This window comes from Pagrus major, chromosome 7 (genome assembly GCF_040436345.1).
Source record: "Pagrus major chromosome 7, Pma_NU_1.0".
In the NCBI taxonomy this organism is placed as follows: domain Eukaryota; kingdom Metazoa; phylum Chordata; class Actinopteri; order Spariformes; family Sparidae; genus Pagrus; species Pagrus major.
This window is the reverse complement of record NC_133221.1, coordinates 3983746-3997012: the sequence shown is the minus strand read 5'-3', so window position 1 is coordinate 3997012 and position 13267 is coordinate 3983746. Positions and strand designations below refer to the sequence as shown.

General features: G+C 42.8%; 1 protein-coding gene across 1 annotated transcript; it reads right to left on the bottom strand.

The window, feature by feature from the left end:
• Nucleotides 1-3013: 3013 nt before the first annotated feature.
• Nucleotides 3014-13267, bottom strand: ccm2l (CCM2 like scaffold protein). Its single transcript, XM_073470458.1, has 11 exons — nucleotides 13044-13267; nucleotides 10833-11000; nucleotides 10647-10730; nucleotides 10070-10253; nucleotides 9204-9862; nucleotides 7495-7624; nucleotides 6612-6675; nucleotides 6367-6523; nucleotides 5502-5640; nucleotides 3934-4081; nucleotides 3014-3440 (listed from the first exon to the last, which is right to left on the bottom strand). The coding sequence occupies exons 1-11, from the start codon at nucleotides 13071-13073 to the stop codon at nucleotides 3308-3310; spliced, it is 1896 nt and encodes a 631-aa protein (XP_073326559.1). The 5' UTR covers nucleotides 13074-13267; the 3' UTR covers nucleotides 3014-3307.

The window sequence follows — 13267 nt, the reverse complement described above, 5'->3', positions numbered from 1 at the left end:
GGTTAGGTGTAGCTGTGGTGTAATATTGCACTATACTAGAATAAGTGCTGTACTGCACAGTGTGGAAGAAGCACTGAGCAGCCATTTAGGTCGTCTGTGAAAGCAGCTTATCACAACCCATATTGGCGTTTGTTTTTAGGTGGCGACCTCTGATGGCTGGAGTGATTATTACTGCTGCGAAGGAGGAAGTCAGGTGAGGCAGAATAAAGAGTGAACATGTCCACATAGTGGGGAAGTCGGGCTGGATGTTGGATTAAAAAAACACAGGACTTTCATCCAAGAGATTCTGCACTCCTTGCAATTGCACTATCTTCTATGTATTAGTCTTAATTTTTCAATTATTTATTTTGTACTGAGTCGTCTAGGTATGAGGACGAGCTGACACTGAAACACCACTAGTTAGCAGCATAATAACACTTTAATTTCCAATGTTATTACTTTATAAATGTTATTTTTGAACAACAGCCTGAGAAATATGTGTGCAGCAAATGTAAAAAAATCATTAATGCAAGGCCACCTATCAACAGAGGAAGGGATTGTGTGTGTGTGTGTGTGTGTGTGTGTGTGTGTGTGTGTGTGTGCTCATCAGTACGCTGATAATAATGATATGGTAGTAGGCCTAAATGCCGCCACATGAATGATTGCAGAGGTTACAGCTGTAATCTGATGATGAGGATCAAGTTTATACAATGTGTCTGCTGCCCCTGACACACACGCACACACACACGCACACACACACGCACGCACACACACACACACACACACACACACACACACACACTACCCTAAAACTACAGTTAAACGGATATAGATGACCTCAGAGTTTATCTCCTGTCCTGATAGCAGAGCTGGTTGCTGTCCTGTAGCATTTCCTGGTATCATTTTGACTGATATGAACTCTCATCATGACCTCTGACCTTTAGAAGTCGTACAAGAAGAAGCCACAATATGGTTTTTTGCCCGCAACGAGCCCAAACATGGCGTCTTCCTCCAACAGCAAAGAGAGCTTTTTGTTATTTTTCCAGGGTCATGAGACCTGGAAAAGCTTTGTCAAAACATATTTAGGCCTGACATCATGTTTTTATCTTTATTATGTAATTTGCTTGCAGTGCCTGTGTTCCTTGTATCCAGGTCAAGAGGTGAAGAGCCAGCCTCATGTTTACCTCTGGTACATTCACAGCAACGTGCATCGCTGCTATCGAAAATAAAAGTACGGTGCATGGTAAAATAAATGCACAGCGTTAGTGTGTTACATAAACGAGAGGGAGGACATGAGCATGACTCGGGTGAAGCTCACGGCTGTACTGACTCTCTCTGATGTTCAGTGAGGCTGGCAGAGGAGAGGACCGCGGGGCAGAGGAGCAGTGCACCATGGGAAGGTCATGAAGCTGCCGTCAGGATAACGGGTCAATGCAGCATTGGGGGAGAGAGAGACACACAGAGAGAAGAAGAGTTAAGAGAGACATCTATCTATCTATCTATCTATCTATCTATCTATCTATCTATCTATCTATCTATCTATCTATCTATCCATCCATGCATGCCAAATAATGAAGCTTTTGGCTCAGTCGCAGGGATATAAATCTCTTTTCTCCTCTAACGCCTCCATGTGGTGAGTGTGAGGTATTACAACTCCTGAGGAAAATATCATCAGATTGCAGCTTTGTAAATTATTTAGATGCCATCGTTTTATGCAAATATGCATTAAATTATGATTCAAGTCAAAATGGATTCAATAATAGATTGCATTTTTTTTTCTCCAGCAACAAACAAGACCCTGATTCAGTAAAGAGAAAAAATGAAATGCAGTAAGTCAATCACATAGTCATACTTGAGTAAAAGTAAAGATAACGTGTTAAGTGAAAGTCGCACATACAAAGTCTTAAAGTATCTGAAATTTACTTAAGAATCACAAGTTATTTTCTGGCAATAAATGTACATAAGTATCAATCAAGGAGTCGACCAATCCACCAGGTTGATTATCAAATCTGATGATTATCTTCTTTCTAACCTGCAAAGTAAAGTAACTAAAGTGATCAAAAAATGTAGGCCTAGTGGAGGAAAAACTAGATTATTTGCCTCTAAAATGTAGTGGAGTGGAAGCCCAAGTAGCAGAAAATGGAAATAAAACAAGTGGTTAAGTACAAGTACCTACAATTTAACATAAGTTGAGTAAATGTACTTATATAAATGCGAAACCTGCAGGACAAAACTGTACCTCCACTTTTTTTGTGTGTTTTAGTATGATTAGATCAGGATTTCTGTGTTAATGGGAGACACTACAGGTGAATAGATATTACTATGAACTGTCTCCAGTTGATTACTTACAGTCCAGTCCAGAGGTGTTCACTGGTTAGCAGGACTTAGTCTAAGTTAGTCTATCTGTCCAGAGTTGAGTCAGAGCAGCTGGATGACATCAGAAAATACTTTTCCATTAGATATGATCCAGTTCCACCCGATTCAGTGAAAGACAATAAAAAAAGTTGGGTTTTTTTTAGCACAAATTTGAGATTTTGACACAATAATCTGTGAAGCCTGGTCCCCAAAGAGCACAGCGCTCTGGTGGCGTCCTTCTTTTTATACATCCATGACAGCATCATAAAAATGAAGAAAGGGTTTATTGGACAAACAATAAGTATACTCCTCCTAGTGCAGGATGAGTCATCAGCATTTAAAAAAATAATAATTTTCCAGGAAGTCACAAACTCTAAATATCTTTAAGAATATCTACAAAACAACTTTTTGCTTGTTATTGGCAATAAAAAGTTTAGAGCAAAACACGTGTAATAAAAACCTTAAAACACAGATTTTGACTTCATGGGAACTTTAAAGACATTGTTTTTATGTTTGAATATATAAACCAGGCTATCCAATTAAATATGAACTAATTTGCATAAATCTACAGAACAAAAACTCTGAACTAAAATAACCTCAATGTGTATTTGGGGCATTTTCTTTGCACTGACCTGCAAAAGAGATGTTATGAAAGAGAAATAACCCAAAAACATGGACATTAGAATAACATTTGCATTGTTTACTCCTAGTTTTAATGTTTCATTGCATAACACAAAGAAAAAGGGTTAGTGTTCTGTGTGTTATCAGCTGGTTTTTCTTCACGTAGAGCAAGACTCGCTTTTAAAACATCCACATTAAAAAGGCCGCCTCTGTCAGACTATTTATATTTACAGTCTATTTGTCAGGCAAAGGAACGTTAGTGACCTGCTGCTCTCGCTCAGGTGTACGTGGGCAGATTCAAAGTTCAAACGCTGCCTGAATTCAAGAGCAATCCAAACTGTCTCTCTGTGTTTCACAGGTAGTAGTCTTCCTCCTCGATGTCTCCGTGTGTGTCCTGGAAGCCGAGCGCCTGGATGTCGTGGGTGAGGTCAGTAATGCGTCGGTTGAATTCCTGAGATCCTGATGCCAGGGAGGAGTTGTCGTACCTGCAGGGGAGAGCGACAGATTATCTAAATGCTGCCTCATGCTTTTTTGACATCCTGCTTCTTCTTAATGTACAGGTGAGAATGAATCTGATTCAACGGTGACTTTAATATCTTTCTGTATTAAAACTGGGATAGAAGACGACACACCAAAGTTATCCACCATGATTACATACTAATGCTGTACATGACATGATATCATATTTTCTTGTAAATTATAAACTTGCTGTTGTTGATTCAAAACATTCATAAGTAAAAGTTATGCATGTTGGACTTCGGCAAGATGTCATACAGTTTTATTGCTTTTTAAAATAAGAGTGCAGTGTGATATCCTCCAACCACAGGTTTGATTTAAAATCAACTAAATGCACCATAATCAATGAGATCTGACAGAATGTGAGACGTCAGTGTGTCATGTAGAAACAACCTCACCTCAGACGACAATAACACCTGAGTTTCAAACCAACTTCGACCCGTCCTGACCTACCCTACGTACCCTCTCATGGCCGTAGCCGACGTGTTGCTCATGCTGCGTTTGATGCGTCCAAAGCTGTCGGTTAAAATCCCTCCCTCCCGGATCCCGATGCTCTCCAGGAAACTCTCAAACACCCCGACGTCCTTGTCTGGGATGAACGGACGCATGCCTGGGATTTAAAGAGAGTCAGGTTTTCTTATGATCGTAAGAGAAGACTTGCGTTGTTCAGCATTGTGTTTCTAAATAGACAAATGATGGAAAGTTTAGTCATTCAGTTTATTCAACTGTTCAAAAGTCTTTTCCTTTGGCATCGTGTGCTTGTAGTAAATTTACTGTACATTTAAACTTCTGTGATGATCTTTAATTTTCATTTCATCAGTAATTAAATCAGTTAAAATGAGCTCCACCCGTACAGCTGCAATATTAAACTGTACATCAATGCATCAATAATTATGATCAGTTATATTACAAACACTATTCTAAAACAGGCCTGTCTGCATGATGAGCACCTTTATTTTTTTATGCTAATGCTTGTGTGCCTTTATATAAGCAACATTTTGGATGCAGGAGTGATAACAGAGTGTCTGCTTTTCCTGAAGTGAAAGATGTGAGTCAAGATTTACAGGAAAAGTTTAGGTAAAGGAAACGTAGCACAGTGCTGCCTTCAGGTACCTGCATCAACTATATGACTCTCAACGTGATGTCGTCAGTCGTGTGATCATCGTGTGTGCAGAGCATTACAGGGAGAGCAGAGGGTTTATCCTCAAATGTTCTTTATGAATCGTCCTGTAGGAGTTAATGTGTGATTTCTACAAACACAAAGTTATTTATGCTTGTTGTTACTTTTGTTAGTAATGAAGGATCCTGATCCAACTCATCCACAGGAGAGTGGTACAAAAGGGGAGAGGTGAAGGGGGCTCAATGAAGTTATAGTAGGGAACATATAAAAAGAAATAAAAGAGCTTTGCTTTTGAAAGTGAGCCTCACAGATACATTTTGTTCTACTTTGGAGGCCTTTTCCAGTCAGTTAACGACTATAAACTAAAATTGAGGACGTGTTTGGGAACCTGCACAAACCCAGAGGATAAAACTGAGTCTGTGTGCTTTAAAACATCTCTGTGAGTTTGCTGTTTGTCCGGTTTCTTTCCTTCTAAACCCGTCATAATAATGATTATACACCAGCGAACTGAGCATTAACAGGGTGTGTGGTGAACAGCATCGAACATCAACACCCCCTCCCCCTCCTCTCTCACACTCACTCACTAACAGGAAGTTGTGGTTTCCTCAGTGGAAGTGGGTCAGAGCTGAATTTGTTGTGGTAAACACACACACATACCAAGGACACTCACAGTTAACATACACACACACACACACACACACACACGCATATATATATACCGCCAAACACTCACACTCGGCCTCCTTCCTCTGTGATACCACCACAAAAGCAGTATGAATAGTAGGTTGTGGTTTGCCGCAGAGTTTCAGTCAGTTAACAAGCTCTGTGTGTTTGTGCATGTGTGTGTGTGTGTGTGTGTGTGTATGTGTCACCCTCTCTCTCTCTCTCCATCTGTCTCTGTGTCTCTCACCCAGCAGCAGGAACTTGCGGTTGTCTCCGTACAGTTGCAGCAGCTCGGAGCAGAAGTGGTCGATGTTCGATCCCAGTCTGTATTCTCTCAGCAACACTGCAAAGTGCTGCAACTCCACCGGACTCAGCTTGTTACGCAGCTGTGAGCGCGTGCACACACACACACACACACACACACGCACACACACACACACACACACACACACACACACACACACAGAGAGAGAGACACTCAGTAGAACATACAAACATATAGACAACATTTCTTCTTCATTTATTTTTAAGTAGACAATCGACAAAATGTTGCTGTACTGTACTGTCTGATCTGTCTGACTGACTGTCATCTGTTAGCATTTGAGCTACGAGTTATTGTTAAATCTTATTATTATGCTAATACTTTGTTGTTTGCTTGGTAGCTCAGATTAATTTACTCACTAGCTAACAAACCATGTGGATTATGACTCAAAACTGCTTTTTCTGTGGGAATTCACTTTGCATACAATTAATAAACATAATTAAAAATCATTTTATATCGGTATATATAGGTGTGAGTGTAATAGTCACGATTATAGGCTGCATACACACTGCAAGTTGTTGCTAATGCTACAGAAGCTAACATCCAGAACATCTGAGGAGTCTCAGCTGCTCAGTAGTCTGGTGGTACCACAGTGGACGCGTCTGTATCTGTAGCGTTTTAATGTTTGTAAAGTGTCAAATATGGAGCACATACAGTGTGTCAACCCTTTTCATTCTGCAGAATATTGGGAGCAAAAATCAATTCTGCTTTATAAGGTGTGTTTCATTTTTTAATGAATTATAATGAGGACCTTTGGCCACTGAAGCGGTGTACGCTGTCACTCACTCACAGTGATCATGTACTCCTGCATCAGCAGCAGGGCGGGGTTACTGTCTCCTCCGTCGCTGACTGAAGCCAGGCTGCGACGGGAGTCCTGCAGGGACAGAGACGAACTCTCACTGTACGTCTCGCTGTAGTAGAGCTCAAAGGCATCCTGGGAGCCGTCACTGAGAGAGAGAGAGAATATCACTATCAACTCACACAGATGGATAGATGTGTTTGAATAAATGTGTTACAGGGTCGAATGTTACTCACTACGAGCTGCAGCAGCTAAAGTCTGGATCATAACTGTAGGACATGTCCGTCAGACAGCTGTCACCTGCAGGCAGACACACACACAGCAACAGAGTATTAAATGTAGAGTTTACTGGTCAGACTATATAAAAAATTGTAAAGTATGAGACCCACAGGTTGGTATATCCCCAAAGAGGCTGCAGGATCATTAAAAGTGTTGGATGGAACAAACAGGATACCGATTTACTGTATCTGAGAGTCTTTCCAGTAGTGAAGCTAAAAAGAAATCTTTTTCCCAAGAGTGGTGTTAGAAGAAAGCTCATCTGAAGGGTTTATGCTTACGTTAGCAGTATGTTCTGCCATTAACAGACATCAAGCTCTTTAAATGAGCCCTCACGGTAATGTCACGTATGAAATTTGCCTTTCACATGTGAAAATCACAAAATCACACGTGAATTGAACTTTGACACGAGACTGGATATTTTCACATTGGATATCTTTCCATATCTGAATGAAAATTGAAATTGAAGTTCACGTTTTCATATGTCATTGTCTTCATGTATATTAAGATTTCCACATGTGGAAACAAAACACGGCACATGAAATCATATAAAACTTGCTTTTTTTCCATTGAAAGCAGCATTTTTTTCACAAGTGACTGGCTCCTTTCACATGTGAATAAAAACTTCAATCACAGTTGTTCATATGTGATTAGCTTTGAATTTCCGCTGGTGTAGCAGAACTAAAAGCAACTTAAAATGTAGAAAACCTGATGAAGTTTCATCAGATTGTCTGGAAAAATAACTAGCACATGAAAACATTTATATCTTTAATGTAATCGTCCCCACAGATGTTTTCTTTTCTTTGTTCTACTTTTGACAGACGTGACCGATGTGTCACTCACTCCTCTGCAGCCAGTAGCGGTCCGGCATTGAGTGGTGAAACCCGGCTCTGTCGACACACTCGATGGTCTGATGGCCGTAAATGATCTGGAACATCTGACAGATCAGAGAGCAGTACTCCTCTGCAGCGTCCTGCACACACACACACACACATACAACATCACACACAGTTAGTTATCACATCAATAATATCTGTGTGACCCTCTCACGTCACAGCTGTGCTTTATTATTACAGTTTCTTAATCTTTCCGACCCTGATTGTGTTATGAACAGCTTCTACTGTGTGAGCAGCTTCACTGCAGCAGTTGCATGGGTTAGTGCATTGCTCAAGAGCACACACACACACACACAGTAATAAGTGTGAGGATTTGAACCAGTAGCTGCCTAAAGCCAAACCAGCAGTCTGTTGTTGTGATGAAGCATAACTGGAGTCTGAGAGCTCCATCTGAGCCAGTTAAACGATGACACACTAATGCTGCCAATCCAAACAAATTAGTGCTCAGAGGACGAGAATAACAATGGCCGAGGATCACACACACACACACACACACACACACACACACACACACATAAAATGACAAAGCTACTCTGCTGTAAATGTGATGTAATGCTTCAGGTTATGCAACAATGCAGAGTCTCAGTATGAGTGTTTGTGTTTGTGTGTGTGTGTGCGGTGTGTGTGTATGTGTGTGTGCATTGATGAATGAGCATCATCAGTGTTGCCCTACTTTCCACAGTTTCAACACAGGAGCCAAATGATTAGTGAACCCCAATGAAAGAGCTCTTTTCACTGGTTTGTTTCCCGTCACTGTTGTTTTCTTTCTCAGGTCTGATTATCTGACTGGACCGAGTGTCCACATTGATATTTACCAGTTATCAACTCTGAGCACGCACACACACACACACACACACACACACACACACACACACACCCCCCAGCCGTTCGTGTGTTGTTAGTCTCTAGCAGCACAGCTACAGTCATGGTGATTTTGCTTGTGAAACATAGTCTATCTCAACCAGTATTGGATGGATTGTTATGCAGAGGTTAAACATGTAAGAATTTGATGGTATAACATTCATAATGGTCCAAAGCTCGTGTGCTAGCTAACACCAACACTTCCCGGGTGTTTTGAGCTTCCAGTCTGGACTGCTAGCTGCACGGCTAACTGAGATAACTAGCTAACGGTGGCTACAGTTAGTAGTTACTAAGTATGATTTCAGCAGGTGGCCAATTCTTACATACTGCACCTTTAAGTAATCCCTGATTTTTCAAATACAGGTCAAGAATTCTGCTTATTCAACACTAAAACAAACACACAGCAATACGATATACGATACGATATGATATATGATATGATTTACAATAAATTCGTCAAGAACTCAAATGCTGTCGACATATAACTGCCTCCACAGTAACAATAAAAAGAGGCAAGGTAACAGCAGGTGAGTCTGGGTTGCAAGCAGTTAGAAATCAGCTAGCGATGACAGCCATGCACTCCCGCAGCAGTCAGACAGCGTGTGTTGATATATTTTGGGTGAGTGGATTTGCTGAAAAGGTGTGAAGGGAGCATGTGGGAATTTTTTGGTTGGAGACAGCTCACCCCAGCTGGGGAGAAGCATATGTCCCAAAATGTCAATGGACTAAAAAAGTTTCCAAAAACCTGAATTGAAGAAAGTGATGAAGTCAGGTTAGTTTATAAAGCTGACCCACCCTGTTCTCCACAGCCAGGATCACCAGGTTGCAGTAGGCGTCAGGACAGGGTGTCGGCTCCAGTGGGTTGTGGTTCCTCCTCTCCCAGCTGCCGTAGCTCTTCCCACGTTCCCAGCTCCCCGTGCAGGCCTGCCGCCGCTCCCAGCTGCCCCCGCCGCCACCTCCTCCTCCCCCACCTCCTCCCCTCCTCTCCCAGCTCCCACCTCCTCCACTACCTCCTCCTCCATGCCTCCTCTCCCAGCTCCCTCCACCGCCTCCTCCTACTCCTACTCCCACCCCCCAGCTCCCACTCATGGGCCTCGCTCTGCGGTTCTCCCAGCTCCCTCCTGTTTTTCGTGTTTGCTGCCTCTTCTCCCAGCTACCTCCCACTCTCTTCCTCTCCAAACTCCCTCCTCCACCTCTTTCTCCCCCTCCTCCTCCTCTTTCTCCTCCTCCACCTCCACCTCCACCTCTTTCCACGTTCTGGTTTTTGTCGTGGTTACTCCTGGACAGCGACGGCCTCCAGTCGACTCCACAGATGGTGTGTCGTCGCTCCATTGTGCCTCCTGCAGGTCGAGGGTCGGCATTGCAGCTCATGGTTTGACGTCGCCCATCAATGCCCGTCGGCTTTTTCCTGTCCAGGCTGTCGTCCCCGGCAACCACTGTATCCACGTTCAGACCTGTGGGAGGAGGGTTTGAGACAATGAGATGGTCCGTCCTCCCGTTAACGCCAAAAAACCTGGTAATCATTCATCAACCGTTAGCTAAACCACCCCCCCAAGCACCAATTGTCCAGTCATAGCTTTACAACTGTTACTAGGCATGGCACATGTATCCTAAGAATTTGGAGGCATCTGACGGTGTCTGGTCCTCAGGTGTGTCCTCACCTGTCTTGAGGACCAGCAGGTGCAGTGCGTCGTCTCTCAGGTAGGAGGCGGCGGCGATCTCGTGTGTGGGAATCCTCATCAGCAGCTTCTCGTTGTCTCTCCACGTCAGCAGCAGACAGCGAGCAGACAGACTGAGGATACAGTCCTGATCCACGCTGGTCTTCAACGGCAGCACCTTCAACTGCTACTGACCAATTATAGATTATTGATTAACGAGTCAGACACTGTTGAATCACAGACAGATGAAAGACTGCGAGCATCGACATCGTCTGATCGCCTAAAAGGTGCAATATGTAAGATTGGCCATTTGTCAGATTCACACAGGGGGCAGCATATCAACAGAGTAACTGCTAACTTAACCATTGAGCTAGCAGTTACTAGCTAGGGGCTAGCTGCTTAGCATGCTAACTTCAATAGATATCTCTTCGACACAATACAAAGATGTCAAAACAGTTTTTTTTCACCTTCTGTTCACGTATGAAACCAAAATTCTTACACATTGTACCTTTAAATAGTACCTACATTATTGGTTATTGATTGTTAATGCTTAGTTACAAATAACATATCGGTTTCTGACCCTGGCTGTGTCCAGGAGTTGTAGCAGCTCGTCTCGGCTGGAAGGATTCAGCGAAACCGACACCCAGGTCAGGTGACCAAGGAACTGAGATGAGAGGAGAAAGGTGAGGCAACCCGACACATGGTCAGGTGATCAATGGTGAGTTAACTTTAGTTTGATGTATTATTTTGTATTTCAGGTTTGTACCTTGACCTCCTTCTCTACGTAGTCGAAGATGAGCCTCTCGGGGTGGATGAGGTAGTCTGGGGGGTAGAGAGGGACGGTGTGCAGTGGGCGGCGGTAAACGCTGCCTCGATCCACCGGCCTGCGAGCAGATTTTGACCAGACGAGCCGCTTAATAGGAGAAACAAAAGCCTGAAGAGGAAGAGAAGAGAAGGACTCTGTTAGTCCGAACGTTTGATTTGCAGATGCAGATCGTTTTGTGTCATTTTTGCCTCCAGAGTTTTCTGTACGTTCACGGTCGAGAGGAGATGAAGACTAATGAATTTAAACATTGTTACACAACCTGGGATTTGGATTACAGACAGTTGTGTTGCACTCAGAAACATTGGAAATCACAAAATCGCACAAAATACCGATGACTACATAATGCTGCCTCAATCTGACCAATCATCAAGTATTTTTTATGTTCCTTCCCTTTATCCAAATAGTTTCTGAAGGCGACTTCACACATGGTTCTGTGTAACAAACCATCCGGCACTTCAGGTTACCAACCACAAGTCTGTAAGAACGGCTAAATCAGCAGTAGGTTCGTTACACAATGTTTTGGGCTTGAATTGGAACCAGAATTTCATAGAAGACGTTTTTTTTTGTGTGGACATACATGCCTCTATGTGTGTGTGTGTGTGTGTGTGTGTGTGTGTGTGTGTGCGTGCTTGTTAATGCAGCATCCCGTCGGCTGTTCCCACAGTGATTGACAGGTGAGCAGTGATCTTTGACAGCTCCCTGCTGAGACTTACTGACAACACAGCACACACTGTTAGACACCCACTGACACACACACCGACACACATTAATATACCGTGGCTCGAGGCGTGAAAACCAAAGAGACGCTATAACACACCGCGAAAGGACGGAGGGAAAATTAGCTTGTTTGAGAATCAGAAAACCTGTCTCGTCTTTCGTCCTGAATATTAACAAGGGCGGATCTCTACGTATCCGAACGAGGCCGGTTTCCGATGAACATCTCCTGTAGTCAGCTGAATCTAATTGTAAGGACAAAGACACAGGGTGGTAATAATGAGTTTTGTTCTTTCTCTTGTTCCTGCGTTCCTTTGAGGGGCCAGACAGAGGGAAATAATTGGATTTTGTAATGATTGTGCTTAATGTAACAACCTGTGCGGGTCAGACCAAAGTGCTGTGGAGCTAGTTAACACGATTTCTTTTTCACAAATCCTCCCATTCTTATCAAGTTTTAGAAGTTAGGAGGCCTGCTGCTCCTTATTACTGAAAACATGGTTTTAAAGAACTGAATCAGATAAATTTACAACTATTTCTATCAAAACAGAGAAAGAGGTGTTGTGTCTGGAGGGCTGGTCGGAAAGGCGAGAAAAGAGCCGCTAATCAGCTGCTTAGAGCCGGCTAGAGATTCGGGATTAGAGCCCGACCCACTGGAGAATAAACACCTGGAGTCACTTCAGATTCTGCGCTGATACCGTGGATTTATCTTCACTCCTGTTTATTAACCTGACTGCAGCAGTGATCTGATGAGGAGACCTTCATTGTCTGCGTTTATGTCACGTTACTGTAAAGTCAGTGCTGACTGGAGCTGGACACATACTTTACTTCATGACTGTAATGTAACAGAGAGGAGAGGGGACAAGAAGAGGGAGAATCACAGTCTCTGGTGAGTGTCAACTAGTGAGAGTTGACCTGAATTTAAACCCAGACACACTCGCCTTGTAGTCAAGTAATCTGGCTGTATGTTGCATATAAACACGGCATTAGTAAGGCCAATAAACACAAATTAATCTGCAGTCAGACTTGCCATTTAACAGCCACCACTGCTGATGAAAATCTGTCCGACGTTTTATTCATGTTAGGTTTCATCTTGTTTGCTGACTTCCTGGAAGTTGCGGCGGTGACTTCATGAAACGCACCGTTGCCTTCAGTAAACTTGTGTGTTTTTCATTTTCAGGAAACATTTGGGATAATGTCAGGACATTCAAACAACACAACAGGATATATAACAAAGATCTAATCGTTTCTAAACAGTTTAACATAGAATTTCTACATATTATATTTTTTAATAATGTGTCTATGGCTCATAAGCTCCTCTGGGGTTTCTTCTGCTGCTCCAAAATAATACTGAGGTTACAGTTTCCAGTTTGATGATGAGATATGACAATGCTTTCAATGAAACATGGAAACACAACGACAGAACAGAAGCTACTGTACCTTCTTGGATTTCTTAGGTTCATAGTCCATCGTGGTTCCGTCCTCCTCTGATTCTGGGTCAGCAGAGTCCCGGACCCGGTCACTCTCTTCCTGAACGTCTTTTTTTTCGTTTTTTCTTTCAGGTTGTGTTTTGTTGTCTTTGCGTCTGTCTCTCAGTTGTTCTTTCCATCGCGCCTTCTGTGTCTCTTTCAGTTCGAGTTATTTTAGCTTCTGTCTCTGCTGCT

Coding starts and splice junctions, on each gene's coding strand:
- ccm2l (XM_073470458.1), bottom strand. CDS start 13,073: ATGGACTATGAACCTAAGAAATCCAAGAAG. Junction 11,001..13,043: donor AACCTAAGAAATCCAAGAAG/GTACAGTAGCTT, acceptor CTTCCTCTTCAG/GCTTTTGTTTCTCCTATTAA. Junction 7,625..9,203: donor TCCTGGCTGTGGAGAACAGG/GTGGGTCAGCTT, acceptor GTGTGTGTGCAG/GACGCTGCAGAGGAGTACTG.